Source organism: Ranitomeya variabilis, chromosome 6 (assembly GCF_051348905.1).
Source record: "Ranitomeya variabilis isolate aRanVar5 chromosome 6, aRanVar5.hap1, whole genome shotgun sequence".
NCBI classification, from domain to species: domain Eukaryota; kingdom Metazoa; phylum Chordata; class Amphibia; order Anura; family Dendrobatidae; genus Ranitomeya; species Ranitomeya variabilis.
In genome coordinates, this window is record NC_135237.1 from 63,801,264 (window position 1) to 63,821,305 (window position 20,042).

The window sequence follows — 20,042 nt, forward strand, 5'->3', positions numbered from 1 at the left end:
TATCCATACGATATCGCTGTGTCTGACACGCAGCAGCGATCAGGGACCCTGCTGAGAATCGTACGTCGTAGCAGATCGTTTGGAACTTTCTTTCGTCGCTGGATCTCCCGCTGTCATCGCTGGATCGTTGTGTGTGACAGCGATCCAGCGATGCGTTCACTTGTAACCAGGGTAAACATCGGGTTACTAAGCGCAGGGCCGCGCTTAGTAACCCGATGTTTACCGTGGTTACCAGCGTAAAAGTAAAAAAAAAAAAAAAACGTACATACTCACATTTCGGTGTCCTTCAGGTCCCTTGCCGTCTGCTTCCCGCTATGACTGTCTGCCGGCCGGAAAGTGAGAGCACAGCACAGCAGTGACGTCACCGCTGCGCTCTGCTCTCACTGTATGGCGGCACTCAGTCAGAGCGGGAAGCAGACGGCAAGGGACCTGAAGGACACCGAAATGTGAGTATGTACGTTTTTTTTTTTTTACTTTTACGCTGGTAACCACGGTAAACATCGGGTTACTAAGCGCGGCCCTGCGCTTAGTAACCCGATGTTTACCCTGGTTACCTGGGACCTTAGCATCGTTGGTCGCTGGAGAGCGGTCTGTGTGACAGCTCCCCAGCGACCACACAATGACTTTCCAACGATCACGGCCAGGTCGTATCGCTGGTCGTGATCGTTGGTAAATCGTTATGTGAGACGGTACCCTTAGGGTTGGAATTAGGGCTAGGGTTGGAAATAGGGTTAAGATTAGGCTTGTGGTTAGGGTTAAGGATAGGGTTAGGGTTGTGTTGGGGTTACAGTTGTGGGTAGGGTTGGGATTAGGGTTAGGATTAGGGTTGGATTTAGGGTTACGGGTGTGTTGGGGTTAGGGTTGTGGTTAGGGGTGTGTTGGGGTTAGGGTTGTGATTATGGTTATGGCTACAGTTGGGATTAGGGTTAGGGGTGTGTTGGGGTTAGTGTTGAAGTTAGAATTGAGGGGTTTCCACTGTTTAGGCACATCAGGGGTCTCCAAATGCAACATGGCGCCACCATTGATTCCAGCCAATCTTGCGTTCAAAAAGTCAAATGGTGCGCCCTCCCTTCCAAGCCCCGACGTGCGCCCAAACAGTGGTTTACCCCCACATATGGGATACCAGCGTACTCAGGACAAACTGGGCAACAACTATTGGGGTCCAATTTCTCCTGTTACCTTTGCAAAAAAAAAAAATTACTTGCTAAAACATAATTTTGAGGAAAGAACAATTATTTTTTATTTTCACGGCTCTACGTTATAAACTTATGTGAAACACTTGGGGGTTGAAAGTGCTCACCACACATCTAGATAAGATCCTTTTGGGGTCTAGTTTCCAAAATGGGGTCACTTGTGGGGTGTTTCTACTGTTTAGGCACATCAGGGGCTCTGCAAATGCAACATGACGCCCGCAGACCATTCCATCAAAGTCTGCATTTCAAATGTCACTACTTCCCTTCCGATCCCTGACGTGCGCCCAAACAGTGGTTTACCCCCACATATGAGGTATCAGCGTACTCACAACAAACTGGGCAACAAATATTGGGGTCCAATTTCTCCTGTTACCCTTGTGAAAATAAACAATTGCTTGCTAAAACATCTTTTTTGAGGAAAGAAAAATTATTTTTTATTTTCACGGCTCTGCGTTGTAAACTTCTGTGAAGCACTTGGGGGTTGAACGTGCTCACCACACATCTAGATAAGTTCCGTGGGGGGTCTAGTTTCCAAAATGGGGTCACTTGTGGGGGGTTTCTACTGTTTAGGCACATCAGGGGCTCTGCAAATGTAACATGATTCCCGCAGACCATTCCATCAAAGTCTGCATTCCAAATCGTCACTACTTCCCTTCCGAGCCCCGCCATGTGCCCAAACAGTGGTTTACCCCCACATATGGGGTATCAGCGTACTCAGGAGAAACTGGACAACAACTTTTGGGGTCAAATTTTTCCTGTTACCCTTGGGAAAATTAAAAAATTCTGGGCTAAAAAAATATTTTTGAGGAAAGAAAACACATTTTTTATTTTCACGGCTCTGCGTTATAAACTTCTGTGAAGCACTTGGGGGTTCAAAGTGCTCACCACACATCTAGATAAGTTCCCTTGTGGGTCTAGTTTCCAAAGTGGGGTCAATTGTGGGGAGTTCCTACTGTTTAGGCACATCAGGGGCTCTGCAAATGCAACGTGACGCCCGCAGAGCATTCCATTAAAGTCTGCATTTCAAAACGTCACTACTTCCCTTCCGCTCCCCGACGTGTGCCAAAACAGTGGTTTACCCCCACATATGGGGTATCAGCGTACTCAGGAGAAACTGCACAACAACTTTTGGGGTCCAATTTCTCCTGTTACCCTTGGGAAAATAAAAAATTGTGGGTTAAAAAATCATTTTTGAGGAAAGAAAAATAATTTTTTATTTTCATGGCTCTGCGTTATAAACTTCTGTGAAGCACTTGAGGGTTCAAAGTGCTCACCACACATCTAGATTAGTTCCTTGGGAGGTCTAGTTTCCAAAATGGGGTCACTTGTGCGGGAGCTCCAATGTTTAGGCACACAGGGGCTCTCCAAACGCGACATGGTGTCCGCTAATGATTGAAGCTAATTTTCCATTCAAAAAGCCAAATGGCGTGCCTTCCCTTCCGAGCCCTGCCGTGCGCCCAAACAGTGGTTTACCCCCACATATGGGGTATCATCGTACTCAGGACAAACTGGACAACAACATTTGGGGTCCAATTTCTCCTATTATCCTTGGGAAAATAAAAAAACTCCGGGCTAAAAATCATTTTTGAGGAAAGAAAAATATTTTTTTATTTTCATGGCTCTGCGTTATAAACTTCTGTGAAGCACCTGGGGGTTTTAAGTGCTCACTATACATCTAGATTAGTTCCTTGGGGGGTCTAGTTTCCAAAATGGGGTCACTTGTAGGGGAGCTCCAATGTTTAGGCACACAGGGGCTCTCCGAACGCAACATGGTGTCCACTAACGATTGGAGCTAATTTCTCTATCGCCTCTCATTGGGGGACACAGGAACCATGGGTGTATGCTGCTGCCACTAGGAGGCTGACACTATGCAAATAAAAAAGCTAGCTCCTCCTCTGCAGTGTACACCCCACCGACTGGCATTATACTCTTCAGTTTAGCTTAGTGTCAGTAGGAGGTGGACACGGGTCTTTCATTAGACCCTTATCTACCTCAGTGTGCGTCGTTTCTTTTCAGATTTTCAGGAGGGATACAGGGTGAACAGTCACACCTGTAGTCCCACAAAGCGGACTATGAGTACGGCGTGTACTGCCACCCCGTATCCTCATAGATCCCTCTCCAGGACCAAGAGCCTAGCACACAAGCGTGCTTAGAAGTCCGGTCCTGGCTCCGTCCCCCACCCACTCGCCCACCAGAGCCTGTCGGTTGGAGGAGACGAGGACGTCCATCACAGAGCCGTGGACGTCTCATCCCCCTCAGGTTAGTAGCGGAGGACGTGGGATGTTTAGGTGAGTATTTCCCTATATCCCCCAGATCTTTCCCTGCCCACCCTCACAGTGTGGGGGAGTAGAAGTTCCTATAGGCGCGCTGCACGACCCTCTATGGCGGCGCTGATCTTATTTTAATAGGGATCCAAGGGGCCCCTAGACGAGCTTATCTCGCGCGGTAAAAGCCGCTGCGCTTCCCCCTTCCTATCCCTTTCATCCCTGCGGCCGCTCTGTTCGGCGGCCGCAATGTCACCTCTTACATGGGCACCACTTCCCCCTGCGGCTCCTACGGGCTTCGGCGCTGCGAGGCGGCGTCTCCTATATCCGGCGGCGCCGACCTCTAATTTAGGCCCCGGCTTCGGCCGGGGCCTACTTCGGCGCCGCGACCCTGGCAATTTCGTTCCCTCTGGCGGCCATGGCAGGCGGCCGCGCTGCTCTGCGGCGCACTGCTCCGGAGCCGCGGTCTCTCTCCGGCGGCGCCGGCCTCTAATTTAGGTCCCGGCTTCTGCCGGGGCCTACTTCCGGTACCGCGCTCCTCCACTTCCGTTTTTTTCAGGCGGGCTTTCTCCCGCCCGACAATCTCTTTACTCCCCGCCCACCGGCGCCATCTTGGTGCTCCCGGGCCAATGACTTCTACGCCGCTGCTTGCCGCTACTTCGCAGCAGGGCGCACGTTCCAGCGCCCTTTCAGCGGTCACCACATTGGCCAGCACACGCTTTCTCCAGCGGGGTCCCCTGCATCCTCCTTAGGTTGCCGTCTCATCGCTGGTGCCCTGGACCTGTGCCATGATGCCGGTCGCAGCTACAGCCGGGAGCAGTCTACAGGACTCTACTATTACTGTGAGTAACTCTGCTATGCAGTCTATTACTCCTCTCTCCTGTTCCCCTAACCTTTGGGCATCATTTAGTGGGTCTGCTCCCAGGCCTAATCCTATAAGGAGAGCAATCCCGTCCTCCTGCTTCCTCTTGTCAGCTGCAGCAACTCCCTGTCCAGGAGTCCCTACCAAGGGTGAGACCGAGACCCATGATTATCCCTGGGTGGGCTTTCCTTCTGTCTCAGTCTGGGGCGGACCTCACCAGGATGTCACGCCTTTGGTGTCCGTGACTGACCGCAATGGCTAGTGGGTCACAGGATTTTCCGACGAGCCTTGTTCAACTCAGGCCACAAGAAGGGATACAGGGTGAACAGTCACACCTGTAATCCCACATTATGGACTATGAGTACGGCATGTACCGCCACCCCGTATCCTCACTGATCCGACAACAGGACCATGATCCTAGCACACAAGCGTGCTTAGAGGTTCGGTCCCAGCTCCATTCCCCACCCACTCGCCCTCCAGAGCCTGTCGGTTGGTGGAGACCAGGACGTCCACCATCAGCCCCATGGACGTCTGACAACTTTCTTTCCCGCTCCATCTTGCCCTCTGGTATGGACCAGTGAGATCCCTCTTCCTCTCCTTCTCTCTCTCTCTCTCTTAAGCATCATGGATACCTCTACGGAACCCGCAGAATAGGCGGTTTTCGTTTAGACGGTCAAACCACCTTCCAAGGTCTTTGCCCCACACACTGATTTTGTAGTGGTACTTACCAAGGGAAATGCGAGCCATACCAGATGCTTTCAGACAGGGAAGCGTCTCGGCATCCTATATTCCTTCTCTCCTGAGCTCATCGCTAACTGGACTGATTCCTCGGCAATTCTGGACTCGTCAGTTCCCAGACTGTCTGCCAACTTGGCATGGGTTCAAAGGATACAATTATAGATCCGCTGGATAAATTAGCCTTTGAAACGGCTGCTCCTACTTTGTGCCACGGTCATTGCCTCTACCTGGGTCTCAGGGACCATAGATAGATGGACCAAACAGCCTTGTAAGAGCACCCCAGCTGGAGCTCCTCCGGGGGAGCTAGCTGACCTGACGGACCAAATTTCCTATGCAGGGAAATATTTAGTATCTGCCTCCCTAGATGCGCGGCTTGTGCAGCTCACGCGTCCAGCAATATGGTGGCCATCTGACGCAGCAGGCGGACTTGTCTTCAAGAAGTCGCTTACCGGCCTCCCCTTCCAGGGGGCCTGTCTCTTTGGCTACATGCTGGAACAAATTATTAATGACGCCACGGGAGGCACGAGTTCCCTTTGTCCTTTGTTTTGTGGCGTCAGAATATTCCTCTAGCTAACACAGACTGCGATCTCGTCTGGCTAGAGAAAAGGCTCCCTTTACGCCTATCTATTCCCGGCGTTCCAGCAACTCCCAGGGTTGGTCCACCAGGCCTAGACCTGGCAGATCTTCCTCGGCATAACTCGTGCCAACGGCCCAGCGTTTCTTCCAGTTTGGGCGGGCATCTCCTGTCTTTTTCATGGATGTTTGGCTAGCTTCGGTGGAGGACGCTTAGATCAGGGAGGTGGTATCCTCCGGATACAAGATACGGTTCACAGCCCGGAATTGCTTCTTCGAATCCCGACCCCTAAAGTCCTCCTCTGATCTCGGGTTTCTTTGCGTCCATTTACTTCTCTCTTTGTTCGGAGGTTATTGTTTCCGTTCCACAGCAGGCACGCTTCACAGGTTTCTATTCAAACCTGCTTGTAGTGCCGTAGAAGAGCGGTGCTGTTCGACCCATTCTGTCTCTGAAGTTAGTGAACAGAAGGCTCCACCTGTGGCATTTCTGGATGAAGTTCCTCTCTTCAGTCCTGGCTCCATGGATCCACAGGCATCCTGTGCTCCATGGATATCCTAGATGCCTTGCTCCATGTCCTGATTTTCCTTGAGGATCAGGGGCCTAGTGCTCTTTCCATACCTTGAAGTCATCCTCATCAAGTCTCAGGCCCAGAAGAGTCTGACCATCGTCCTCGACTCACGGTTCCGTTTCTGGTGGCTGGCCAACAGAACAGAGTCTTGTCTTGTTCCGAGTCATCGTCTCGTCCTCTTACGTATGTTGTACGACACCGCCGGGGGTTTTTCTTCTTGAGAAGCGGGCAATTCTCCATACGGAGTTCGCTCTCTGCAGGGTCCTCGGCTGCCTTCCTACCGTTCAGCTACGACGTTACTGTGATGCATGGTGACAGCTCCGTAAGCGTTCTCTTTTGCGCTGTTCCACTTGAAACCAATTCAGCAGCCCATTCCTCAGTGGGACACGTCTGTACTGTCTCTGGATCCTCCAATCCGACTGATTCTAATAGTCTCTCAACTGGTGGCTGTCATCCCCTCTCATTCCCCAGGTCTGGTCCTCCCAAGGCAGGTGGTGACGACGGTCACCAGCCTCCCCGGCTGGGGTGCGTTTTCTCACCATTCGTCATTGAAGGGGGCTTTGGTCTGAGCAAGAGTCCTCTCCGCTGATCGATACCCTTGAGATAGGGGCCTTTCTTCTATCCCTGAGTCTCTGGGAAAGGCTTCTCAGAGGTCTGCCAGTCAGAATCCAGACGTCCAATGCTTCAGCTCTGGCTTATGTCAATCGCCAGGGAGGGAATCAGTCTCTTGGCGATGGCGGAGGTATCCAATATCCTCCTCTGGGCAGAGGCAACGGTTTTCTGCACTATCTGCTGTGCATATCCCCGGCGTGGATTACTAGGCCGCAGTGTTTTCTCTGCCGCGACGGCCTTGCGGCAGGACAGGGGTTCCTGCTTCAGGAGGTCTTCCTTCAATTTTGCCTTTGATGAGGAACTCCGGACACGGATCTACTGGCGGCCCGTCTGCTTAGGAAAGTTCCACCGTTTGTTTCCAAGTCCGCGATCCTCTTGTTGTGGATACCGATACTTTGACCATTCCTGGGTCGCAATTTGTACTTCCCTTTCTGTTCCTCTTCCCTTTCTTCCCAGGCTGTTGAAGATCAATGCGGAGGGGGTGCCGGTCATTCTAACCACACCACATTGGCCCAGAAGGTTCTGGTTCGCTGAGATCGTCCATCTTCTCGCGGACTCCCACTGGAGTCCCCCAGTCTGGTCAGATCTTCTGTACCAGGGACCCATCTGCCGCAGAGTTCTTGGTGGCTCAAGTTAACAGCTTTGCTGTTGAAACCTTCCATTTTGGCTGTTTTCTCTAGGCAGAACTTGATGCTGGTCTTGCCCTTAGTTCTCTGAAGGGTCAGATAGCGACCTTTTTCCATCCTTTTTCTGAAGTCCCTTTCAGAGGTCCTTAGCTACTGGCTATCACGGTACAAAGATTTATATACATCCCGTTCTCAGATCAGAACTTTTCTTCAAGGAGTGGCGCATGCGGCTCTCCCATACCAGACTCCCACGGATCCCTGGGACCTCAATCTTGTTCTGGAGGTTCAGTGGGGTTCCCCCCTTGAACCCCCCATGAGGCCTCACTGTCCTGTCCCGCAAGGTGGCGTTTCTGGTGACCATCACCTCCATTAGGCGCGCCTCGGAGTTGGTGACTCTCTCCTGTCTCCCCATTTCTTGGTTATTCACCAGGATAATGTAGTTTTATGGCCTTCGTCGCCTTTTCTTCCCAGGGTGGTGTCCTCCTTTTACTTGAATAAGATCGTCCTTCCCACCTTTGTCCTGCTCTGGGGCGTTCGCTGAACAGGCTAGACCTGGTCATGGCGGTGAGGATCTATTTGTCTAGGACCGCCTTCTTTAGGAAGACTGACTATCTTTTTGTCATTCCAGACGATAGGTCAAGAGGCCTGCCGGCCTCCAGGTTACGATTGTTCTCTGGATCAGACCTGCCATTCTGGAGGCTCACCGGGTCAAGAACAGAGTGATTCCTCCTGGTATTAAGACTCACTCTGCCCCGGGCAGTGGGCGCCTCCTGGGCGGTACACCATGGGGCATCCGCCCTACAACTTTGCTAGGCGGCAACCTGGTGTTCGGTTCACTCTTTTCCCAAGGGTTATAAGCTCCATACCTGCGCTTCGACAGTTACCAGCCTAGGCGGAAGGATCTTGCAGGCGGCAGTGGTGATACCTCCGACATGAATGGAGTTTTTCTGCTGTTCCCACCCCAGGGACTGCTTTGGGACGTCCCATGGTTCCTGTGTCCCCCAATGAGAGGCGATAGAGAAAACAGGATTTTTGGTTGCTTACCGTAAAATCTGTTTCTCGGAGCCTTCATTGGGGGACACAGCACCCTCCCAAGTTGAACAGCTCTGTTTATTGTGTTATATTGTTAACGTTTGTGTTCTTTGAACGCTCTTTGAGTGTTTGAAACTGTTAGACTGTAAAGCGCTGCTTAAGTTTGTTGGCGCTGTATAATTGAAGATTATTATTATTATAATATTATTATTCTTTCTCATTTACACGTTGCTTCTCCTACTGCTTTCTCACTAACTGAAGAGTATAATGCCAGTCGGTGGGGTGTACACTGCAGAGGAGGAGCTAGCTTTTTTATTTGCATAGTGTCAGCCTCCTAGTGGCAGCAGCATACACCCATGGTTCCTGTGTCCCCCAATGAAGGCTCCGAGAAACAGATTTTACGGTAAGCAACCAAAAATCCTGTTTTTCCATTGAAAAAGTCAAATGGCGCGCCTTCTCTTCCAAGCCTTGCCGTGCACCCAAACAGTGGTTTACCCCCACATATGAGGTATCTGCGTACTCAGGAGAAATTGCCCAACAAATTTTAGGATCCATTTTATCCTGTTGCCCATGTGAAAATGAAAAAATTGAGGCTAAAAAAAATTTTGTGTGAAAAAAAAGTACTTTTTCATTTTTACGGATCAATTTGTGAAGCACCTGAGGGTTTAAAGTGCTCACTATGCATCTAGATAAGTTCCTTGGGGGGTCTAGTTTCCAAAATGGGGTCACTTGTGGGGGAGCTCCAATGTTTAGGCACACAGGGGCTCTCCAAACCTGACATGGTGTCCGCTAACGATGGAGATAATTTTTCATTCAAAAAGTCAAATGGCGCTCCTTCCCTTCCGAGCCTTACCATGTGCCCAAACAGTAGTTTACCCCCACATATGAGGTATTGGCGTACTCAGGAGAAATTGCCCAACAAATTTTAGGATCCATTTTATTCTGTTGCCCATGTGAAAATGAAAAAATTGAGGCTAAAAGAAAATTTGTGTGAAAAAAAAAAGTACTTTTTCATTTTTACGGATTAATTTGTGAAGCACCTGGGGGTTTAAAGTGCTCACTATGCTTCTAGATACATTCCTTGGGGGGTCTAGTTTCCAAAATGGGGTCACTTGTGGGGGAGCTCCAATGTTTAGGCACACGGGGGTTCTCCAAACGCGACATGGTGTCCGCTAAAGATTGGAGCCAATTTTTCATTCAAAAAGTCAAATGGCGCTCCTTCCCTTCCGAGCCCTGCCGTGCGCCCAAACAGTGGTTTACCCCCACATATGAGGCATCAGCGTACTCAGGACAAATTGGACAACAACATCCGTGGTCCAGTTTCTCCTTTTACCCTTGGGAAAATAAAAAAATTGTTGCGAAAAGATCATTTTTGTGACTAAAAAGTTAAATGTTAATTTTTCCCCTATTTGTTGCTTCTGCTGCTGTGAAACACCTGAAGGGTTAATAAACTTCTTGAATGTGGTTTTGAGCACCTTGAGGGGTGCAGTTTTTAGAATGGTGTCACTTTTGGGTATTTTCAGCCATATAGAACCCTCAAACTGACTTCAAATGTGAGGTGGTCCCTAAAAAAAATGGTTTTGTAAATTTTGTTGTAAAAATGAGAAATCACTGGTCAAATTTTAACCCTTATAACTTCCTAGCAAAAAAAAATTTTCTTTCCAAAATTGTGCTGATGTAAAGTAGACATGTGGGAAATGTTATTTATTAACTATTTTGTGTCACATAACTTTCTGGTTTAACAGAATAAAAATTCAAAATGTGAAAATTGCAAAATTTTCAAAATTTTCGCCAAATTTCCGTTTTTTTCACAAATAAACTCAGAAATTATCGACCTAAATTTACCACTAACATGAAGCCCAATATGTCACGAAAAAACAATCTCAGAACCGCAAGGATCCGTTGAAGCGTTCCTGAGTTATTACCTCATAAAGGGACACTGGTCAGAATTGCAAAAAATGGCAAGGTCATTAAGGCCAAAATAGGCTGGGTCATGAAGGGGTTAAAGGGGTGTTATCAAGTTTGAGTGTTATCTCCTATCCAAAGGATACATTTTCTGATCGCTGAGGGTTTGACTGTCGTGGCATCCATAAATCCCAAGAACCTGGGACTCTCAACCACAACTGAATGGATCAGAGGTCAATAATTCCTGCTGCCTCTTTATTCCTAGGAGCGCAGAAGATCAGCCGAGCGCTGAAGTCTTCCATTAATGAATGTAGCTGTAGTGGGCATGATCGACCTTTGCTCCATTCAGCCAAGGCTTTATATATGGTTTTTGTTGTATAACTGCTTTGAAGTCAATTTTTCTTTAATTGGAAGGTTTTTTAGTCGTTAGACTGAGAACATAACTTTTTTATTTTTTTTGGTCTTCTATGTAGGCTTGTTTTTTGAGGAATGAACTGTAGTTTTTGATACAATTCTAGTGTCCATGCGACTGATCTTTTATTTTTCTGAGGAGGGGGGATACCACTTCAATTTTTTTTTTAATTAGTATTTTTTATGTCTGTTTGGAAGATCACTGTTTGGGATACATTTGGACAAGTACTCAGGCAGCGATACCAAATATGTTATATTTCTTACTTTACTAGATGTCGATATTTATATTTGGAGAAAAGTCTGGTTTAAAGAGGTTGCCGACTACTCGGACAACCCCTTCTCATTCCTTATGATTGGCCCCGTTAAAATAAAAACTCTTATACTTCCCTCTCGTTCCAGTAGTGTCTGCACTTGGGTTCTGGGGGGTTCACGTGAGATTGTTACATCACACTAGCCCTGCGCCCACAATCATCGCCTGACTGCTAGAAGATTTAGTTTTCATCACGGCAGCTGAATGATTTACAGCTACTAGCTAGCTTGATTACATGTGGGGATTCCCTAGCAACCAGGCAACCCCCACATGTACTCAGCCTGGGTAGTAGCTGTAAATCATTCCGCTGAGGCGATGAAAACTAAATCTCTGAGCAGTCATAAATACTCGGAGGTCACCCAAGCGTGCTCGGCAAAACCCGATCAACGAGTACACTCGCTCATCACTAGTAACAACCTTTATTTATATATATATTTTCCCTTAGTAGATTTTAACTTTTGATTGCCCATACTGTAGCAAACGATAAATCTGTTTTTCCTGTAGCTAGTAGATGCTGGGTATTGTAGGTATGTAGACTGTGACTCTTCAGATATTATGCCTCATAAAGAAATCCAATTAGTCTGTAAAGCTGCTATTTGTCGTCACATTTTCAGTTCTTATTTTTTCTATGCAATGCTGTGCTATTGCAATATATATAAATGCTGGTCTGTGAAGTCCAGATACAGGCAGGGCATCATAGCCGCAATACCATGGCAGACAGACAGGAAGGTCTTCAGAAGGAAATCAGTCAGAGCCATAGTGATTGCATCAAGCCAATGGGACCCAGTGGGCTTTGGAGCCTTTGAGGCCTATTAAATGTTGACATCAGCATTGAGGGGTTAAATCTTTGCGGTTAAACAGTTACTCTCTGGTGCTTGCTACATTATGTAACATGTCTGGCACCCACCTTCTATGGAGCAGGCTCAGCTCCTGATGGCGCACTTCCAACAGGTGTTTATAGCCTGTAAAAGGGGTTTGTCTTTGTGCTATTAGAAGTTTACTTGTTTTGTAGCGATCTCTAATCTGGATCTCATGCACAAAGTGAATTGTGGTGGGAAGTATGGCTTGCATCTCTCTTTTCAATAAATAATAATAATAATCTTTATTTTTATATAGCGCTAACATATTCCCAGCGCTTTACAGTTTGCACACATTATCATCGCTGTCCCCAATGGGGTTCACAATCTAAATTCCCTATCAGTATGTTTTTGGAATGTGGGAGGAAAGCGGAGAACCCGGAGGAAACCCACGCAAAAACAGGGAGAACATACAAACTACTTGCAGATGTTGTCCGTGATGGGATTTGAACCCAGGCCCCCAGTGCTGCAGGACTGCAGTGCTAACTACTAAGCCACCGTGCTGCCCTTTTTATAAACATTTCTATACTAAAGTAACGTTAAAATCAAGCTGACAATCCCTGTGTAAATCTGTTTATTTCAGTATGACCAGCTGTCCATCTGGTGTGTGTGGTGGTTTACCAACTCTGTGCTGATTGCAGATGTTGTGCTAAAGGAAGGATCGGGCATGTTGGATTTCAGCATGCTTGATTTTATTATTTTTTGCCTTATTTTAGACGCATGCATGCCTCATTGTCACTGAAGGCCAGAATTCCTAGCTGTAGTAAGTACTTGGCTACATAAATGGAGACAGGCTAATAACATCACATCTGATTGTGAAGCCAGAAAAGCCTGCTGATGGCGGCTGTGCCAGAGGAGTGGAGTGTGTATATCAGGGGGATCCGTCCTATTAAACATCTGCTCTATACTGTAATCAGTGAACTAGTTACATAATCTGTTTCTTTTTGCTGTTCTCAGAAACAAACAATGGATGTTATATACGGAGTGACCATAGTTGCCACACTTTCTGTGTCTGTAGTTGATGGCGACACTACCTACGGAGCCCTCCTGGAATGTGCAGCCATACTCAATGGTAAGGTTTCTTTTTTTTTTCTCTTATCTAGCGTGCCATTGACCCAAAGTAATGAGAACGTTTGTGATTTGGACAATCCTTATTCATTTGAAAAGTTTACAGACAAATTGCTTTGACCATCCACAGTCCACATCATTGGGGGTCTGTCAGGCATTAATGATATCCAGCGGTGGATTCCATATGCAACAGCAGTGATAAAGCCACAATATAGATACGTATAGACTAAGACCCCAATTTCTTAAAACTGGCGTTTTGCACATTGGTCTTATTGAAAAGTTCACTGGAGTAAGGTTCGCCAAATTTATTACAAGATGTTTCCCTCTGACAAATTTGTTACTCCAGCCCAGGGGCTTGGTCTAGTTTATGTCACTTTTTTCCGCATAAATTATGATTCATTTCTTGGGCTGTCTTCACCACAGCCCATCCTGCTCCAGCTCTGCCCACTTTGCCCGGACTGGCATCAAACCACCACATGTCACAACATTTTTTCACAGTTTCGAGTTGTGCAAAAACTTTGGGACATTTTAAGGAGTGTTCTGTCAGAATTTCCTTAATGAATCCGGACTAGAGAGTTATCTTTGTATTTGGCCATTGTTGGTGTCTTTCATACATTTTAAAGGGATCCAAACCACAAACATGAAACGGAGCCTGAGATAGAGCCAGGAAAGAGAAGTGTCTGTTCAAAAACCACTTTTTTCATTTGTTTTATTACACAATACCCTACACTTCACTGTATCTACCTAACCTCTAAATGTTTTTTTTTTGTATATTTTTTTACGGTACTTCCTGTTAATCTTTCGTTTAAGAGGAGTCTTAGCAGGCTGGGGCTACACTCCTCAGTGTCCATCACCCCTTCGGGAACAGGACACCATCAAGGGGGAGTGCTGCAGTTACTCAATAGGTTTTACCCCTCTGAAGACATCCTGGATGATAGATGTTGTGAGAGATGTGAGTGCAGCGCTGGCTCTCTGCTTCTGTCTCCACCACAACTGTAGCTTCTGTGAAAGAAGACCTTGTCAGGGGGTGGAGAAAGAAATAGTAGGAACGCCACCTCACAGCTTCTAGCACCACCCTCAGACGTGTCATCAGCAGAGGGCGACGCAGATTTTACACTTCACCCAGAGCAGCAAATCAGCTATTTACTTCATTAAAAAGGACCATTTGCCATAAATACCTCATTCTATTTTACCTGCTGTAAAATGTCGCCGCTCTCCAGAATCTGGCATTTTTCTTTGGTTCCTGTGCCTCTGTTTCAGAGATAAGACTGCATCTTCCCTGTATATACATCTAGACTTTTGGCCATCGGAGCATGGTTTTCAAGTAGACTTCCATAAAGAAGAGATGAGGACCACGCCCATTTGGCTAAAAGACTAGATTTATATTCAGGGAAGGGGGTGCCATATCTCAGGAGCAGAGAGGCGCAGGAAAAAAAGAGAAACATCGTCGGCTTTGGGAGAACAGCTGCATTTTTGGCCAGTGACCGGGGCTGTTTATATGGAGTGCAATTCTGGATATGTCATGTTGCCTATTCCCATATTCAGTAGAAATACTTATGTGCAATCCATAAACTGAAATTGGAGCGGTCTCAGCACAGGACATCTGAGCAGACACTAGTGGGGACCAGTTTAGTTTTGCCTTTCATTGTCTTTGCTTAAAATTTCCTGGTGCATTTTGCTTTCCAGGACTAACCTTATATTTCTTTTCAGAACTTTTGAACGCTTTGCCAACATCAGAGTCTCGGGTGCGTGTCGCCATCCAGCGTCTTTGTGAAACTTGGTGGGAGAAGGGGCTGGAAGGGAAGGAGGAGTTTGGAAAAACTGCTATTGTTTTGCTTCTGGCTAAGTCGCTTGATGCAAAGTGTATGGTATGTACCAAGTTGTGGAAGTCTTTATTGAAAAATATCTAAATATCCTGTGTATCCATCACATTATAGCTGAGAGTCACTATTAATGTGTTACCGTATCTTTAAGAAAAGCTTGAGAACAGCAGCCGATGTAATAAAATGCCAGCATATACTATACTTCTTTTCCCAGTAATCCATTACCAAGGTTTTAGCGATCTTTCTGTACAAGTAATGCCCCCTTGTAGCCGGTCAGTGACCTCAGTGTTCACCTGTCATGTCACCGGCATCACCGCACAGCTAAGAGCCATGATGCCAGTGGTACGGCACGTAACTGATGAGGGCATTGATTAGCTAGCAGTACCACTTGGCTAACTTTGCCAAAGAGCAGAAGAAAACTAGTCATCAAATAATTGAGAAATCTATCACATTTACAGTTCCTTTGCAGTCAGTGAGCACTCAGGAATATAAAACTTGGTCTTTTGTACAAATAAGTTACTCCTCTGCTTCTCCCCTCTGAAAATCCCTTCATTGGCTCCCGAATCTCCAACTTAGCCAGTTCATACTACTAACATTGACCTACAAAGCGTCTATAGTCACCTCCTCCACATGTCTCAAACTAATCCCCAGATATCTTCCAACACGCAATCTCTTCTCCTCCCAACACCATCTTCTCTCCTTCACACTTATACTTTCTTCACCAAATCGCCTCTAAAACGTCTCCCTGGTATCCCCATCCTCTGGAATTCTGTCCCCCTACATGTCCGATTATCCACCACATTCTGAACTTTTGAACGGAACTTGAAAACCCATCTCTTCAAGAAGATTTACAGCCTGCAGTGACCCCGCTGACACCTCGCCAGCACCGGAGCCGCTGCACCTACTTCGGTTGCACTCCGTGCTGGTTGGCCGTGGTACTAACTTGTATACTGAGGGGGACAACGATCGCCATGTATACAGACTCTCACACTGTAGTCCACTGTATTGTTTCTAATTAGTGTACGTTTACCTTCATATATGGCGATCTCTTCAGTTGCCGTAATGTATTCCTATTACAAATTTGCAATATTGCAAATTACTTGCGCTTCAAAAATGCCAAGAGAGGAGTTTTTTTAATCCTTCTGCAAAATATGTAGTGTAACCTCAATTTTTTTTTTCTTTTGTAGATTAACTTTTATTAAAATGTATTAAAATTATATGTAAATGTCAACCCTTCACCTTTTGTGATATTCAATCAGAATTGAAAATGAGTTTTCTAAGTCTCTGCATCCTTCCTGTTACCAGGTCGCTGACATCGCTCGCTTGTGGCAACTGCATTCATCTCTTCTGAGCTTTAATTACACGTCGGCCGAGAGCAGCGACGTGAAGGATTTGTTACTTCAGTGTTTTATGGCTGTTAACCACATTAAAAGAGAAGAGGTAATCGTGTCCTTGTTGCACTAGAATGATAGTATGTTAGTTTAGAATCATAATATATTATTGTTAGAGGTTACCATGGTTATATATTTTTATGTATCTGTTCCTTTAGGGGTCTATCCTGTGACCCCCACCGGTAGCTGAAATTTCAGCTCTAAGCTGGCTCGTACATGGCTCTGCGTGCTCATGCAAGAACGCAGCACACCTGTCTGCTGACCAGTGTTTTTTGAGCAATTATGTGGGATTTTAAGCTGCAGCTCTCCACCAGTAGGCAGTACCTGTTAGGAAGGGAGAACATGGTAAATTAAAAAAAATATAATTGTAAATCCACAATGAAAACATCTACATACAGACTTTCCTCTATGTGCATTTCAATAATTTTTAACCGGGGTTTTCTGACAACAACAACATAAGTTTCTGCTGTCACTTTTTGCAGCTGTAGATTGCCCAAACATGACAGTGTGCAATGTACACATCGTCACTACTAATCTCTATTGCCAGCACGAGCTGCAGTTATGTAACTGCAAGTATTTGCACAAGGTCAGGTGCCGACTAGCTTTTCACACGCTTCTCTCAATACTTCCGGCCGGAAATGAGCGCATCGCTGACCCCCGTCACATGATCAGGGGTCAGCCATCGCTGACCCCCGTCACATGATCGGGGGTCAGCGATGCGTTGGCATAACAACCAGAGGTCTCCTTGAGACCTCTATGGTTAATGATGCCAGCTTGCTGTGAGCGCTACCCTGTGGTCGGCGCTCATAGCAAGCCTGTAATTAAGCTACATAGGAGCGATCTGATGATCGCTCCTATGTAGCTGAGCCGATCAGGCTATGCCAACTTCTAGCCTCCCATGGAGGCTATTGAAGCATGGCAAAAGTAAAAATAAAAAAAATAAAAAATGTTTAACCCCTTCCCGACCTGTGACACAGCGTATGCGTCATGAAAGTCGGTGCCAATCCGACCTGTGACGCATATGCTGTGTCACAGAATGATCGCGTCCCTGCAGGCCGGGTGAAAGAGTTAACTCCAATTTCACCCGACATGCAGGGACAGGGGGAGTGGTACTTCAGCCCAGGGGGTGTGGCTTCACCCCCTCGTGGCTACGATCGCTCTGATTGGCTGTTGAAAGTGAAACAGCCAATCAGAGCAATCTGTAATATTTCGCCTATGAAAATTGGTGAAATATTACAATCCAGCCATGGCCGATGCTGCAATAGCCTCTGCCATGGCTGGAGACCCCGATCTGGCCCCCCCACCGACTGACGGCGGCGATCTGCAGCCGCCGTCAGTGTTCCGTACCCCTCCGTCCTGTCCTAAGTGCCTTTTTCTGCCATCCGACCCTCCCCCGTCCTCCCCTCTGCCCCCCCTGCTGTCCGATCGCGCGCCCCCCCCCCATACTCACCTAGTCCCGGTGTCCGTCCCGGTGTCCTCGGTCTTCTCGCATGGGCACCGCCATCTTGGAAAATGGCGGGCGCATGCGCAGTGCGCTGGCCGAATCTGCCGGCCGGCAGATTCGTTCCTTACACATTTTGATCGCTGCGATAGGTTCTATCACGGCGATCAAAATAAAAAAAATAGTAAATAAACCCCCCCCCTTTATCACCCCCATAGGTAGGGCCAATAATAAAATACAGACATTATATTTATTTTTGTTTTTCTGTTAGGATTAGGGGTAGGGTTGCGGGTAGGGTTGCACTTAGGGTTGCACTTAGGGTTGCACTTAGGGTTGCACTTAGGGATAGGGTTGCACTTAGGGATAGGGTTGCACTTAGGGATAAGGTTGCACTTAGGGATAGGGTTGCACTTAGGGATAGGGTTGCACTTAGGGATAGGGTTGCACTTAGGGATAAGGTTGCACTTAAAGATAGGGTTGCACTTAGGGATAGGGTTGCACTTAGGGATAGGGTTGCACTTAGGGATAGGGTTGCACTTAGGGATAGGGTTGCACTTAGGGATAGGGTTGCACTTAGGGATAGGGTTGCACTTAGGGATAGGGTTGCACTTAGGGATAGGGTTGCACTTAGGGATAGGGTTGCACTTAGGGATAGGGTTGCACTTAGGGATAGGGTTGCACTTAGGGATAGGGTTGCACTTAGGGATAGGGTTGCACTTAGGGATAGGGTTGCACTTAGGGATAGGGTTGCACTTAGGGATAGGGTTGCACTTAGGGTTGCACTTAGGGATAGGGTTGCACTTAGGGTTGCACTTAGGGATAGGGTTGCACTTAGGGTTGCACTTAGGGTTGCACTTAGGGATAGGGTTGCACTTAGGGCTGCACTTAGGGTTGCACTTAGGGTTGCACTTAGGGTTGCACTTCGGGTTAGTGTTGCACTTAGGGATAGGGTTAGAGTTAGGGTTAGAATTAGGGCTAGGGTTGGAATTAGGGTTAGAATTAGGCTTTGTGCACATGGTGCAGATTTGGCTGCGGATCCGCAGCGGATTGGTCGCTGCGGATTCGTAGCAGTTTTCCATCACATTTACAGTACCACGTAAACCTATGGAAAACCAAATCCGCTGTGCCCATGGTGCGGAAAATACAGCGCGGAAACGCTGCGTTGTATTTTCCGCAGCATGTCAATTCTTTGTGCGGATTCCGCAGCGTTTTACACCTGCTCCATAATAGGAATCCGCAGGTGAAATCCACACAAAAAACACTGGAAATCCGCGGTAAATCCGCAGGTAAAGCGCAGTGCGTTTTACCTGCAGATTTTTCAAAAACAGTGCGGAAAAATCCACACACAAATCCGTAACGTGGGCACATAGCCTTAGAGTTACGGTTGGAATTAGAGTTAGGGTTGGAATTAGGGTTAAGACTAGGGTTAGGGGTGTGTTGCGGTTAGGGTTGGGATTAGGGTTAGGGGTGTGTTGGGGTTAGTGTTGGAGTTAGAATTGAGGGGTTTCCACTGTTTAGGCACATCAGGGGTCTCCAAACGCAACATGGCGCCACCATTGATTCCAGCCAATCTTGCGTTGAAAAAGTCAAATGGTGCTCTCTCCCTTCCGAGCCCCAACGTGTGCCCAAACAGTGGTTTACCCCCACATATGGGGTACCAGCGTACTCAGGAGAAACTGGACAACAACTTTTGGGGTCCAATTTCTCCTGTAACCCTTGGGAAAATAAAAAATTGCAGGCTAAAAAATTATTTTTGAGGAAAGAAAAATTATTTTTTATTTTCACGGCTCTGCGTTATAAACTTCTGAGAAGCACTTGGGGGTTGTAAGTGCTCAGTACACATCTAGATAAGTTCCTTTGGGGGTCTAGTTTCCAAAATGGGGTCACTTGTGGGGGGTTTCTACTGTTTAGGCACATCAGGGGCTCTGCAAACGCAACGTGACCCCCGCAGCGCATTCCATGAAAGTCTGCATTTCAAAAAGTCACTACTTCCTTTCCGAGTCCCGACGTGTGCCCAAACAGTGGTTTACCCCCACATATGGGGTACGAGCGTACTCAGGAGAAACTGGACAACAAGTTTCAGGGTTAAATTTCTCCGGTTACCCTTGGGAAAATAAAAAATTGCAGGCTAAAAAATCATTTTTGAGAAAAGAAAAATTATTTTTTATTTTCATGGCTCTGCGTTATAAACTTCTATGAAGCACTTGGGGGTTCAAAGTGCTCACCACACATCTAGATTAGTTCCTTGGGAGGTCTAGTTTCCAAAATGGGGTCACATGTGGGGGAGCTCCAATGTTTAGGCACACAGGTGCTCTCCAAACGCGACATGGTGTCCGCTAATGATTGGAGCTAATTTTCCATTCAAAA

General features: G+C 47.0%; 1 protein-coding gene across 1 annotated transcript in view; it reads left to right on the plus strand.

Moving 5' to 3' along the window:
- Nucleotides 1–20,042, plus strand: part of NCAPG2 (non-SMC condensin II complex subunit G2) — a 91,876-nt gene that overhangs the window by 13,743 nt on the left and 58,091 nt on the right. The window contains exons 4-6 of the mRNA XM_077268567.1: nt 12,910–13,024; nt 14,731–14,888; nt 16,149–16,283. Of these exons, the coding sequence (XP_077124682.1) occupies nt 12,910–13,024; nt 14,731–14,888; nt 16,149–16,283 (408 nt within the window). The remainder of the gene's footprint in view (nt 1–12,909; nt 13,025–14,730; nt 14,889–16,148; nt 16,284–20,042) is intronic.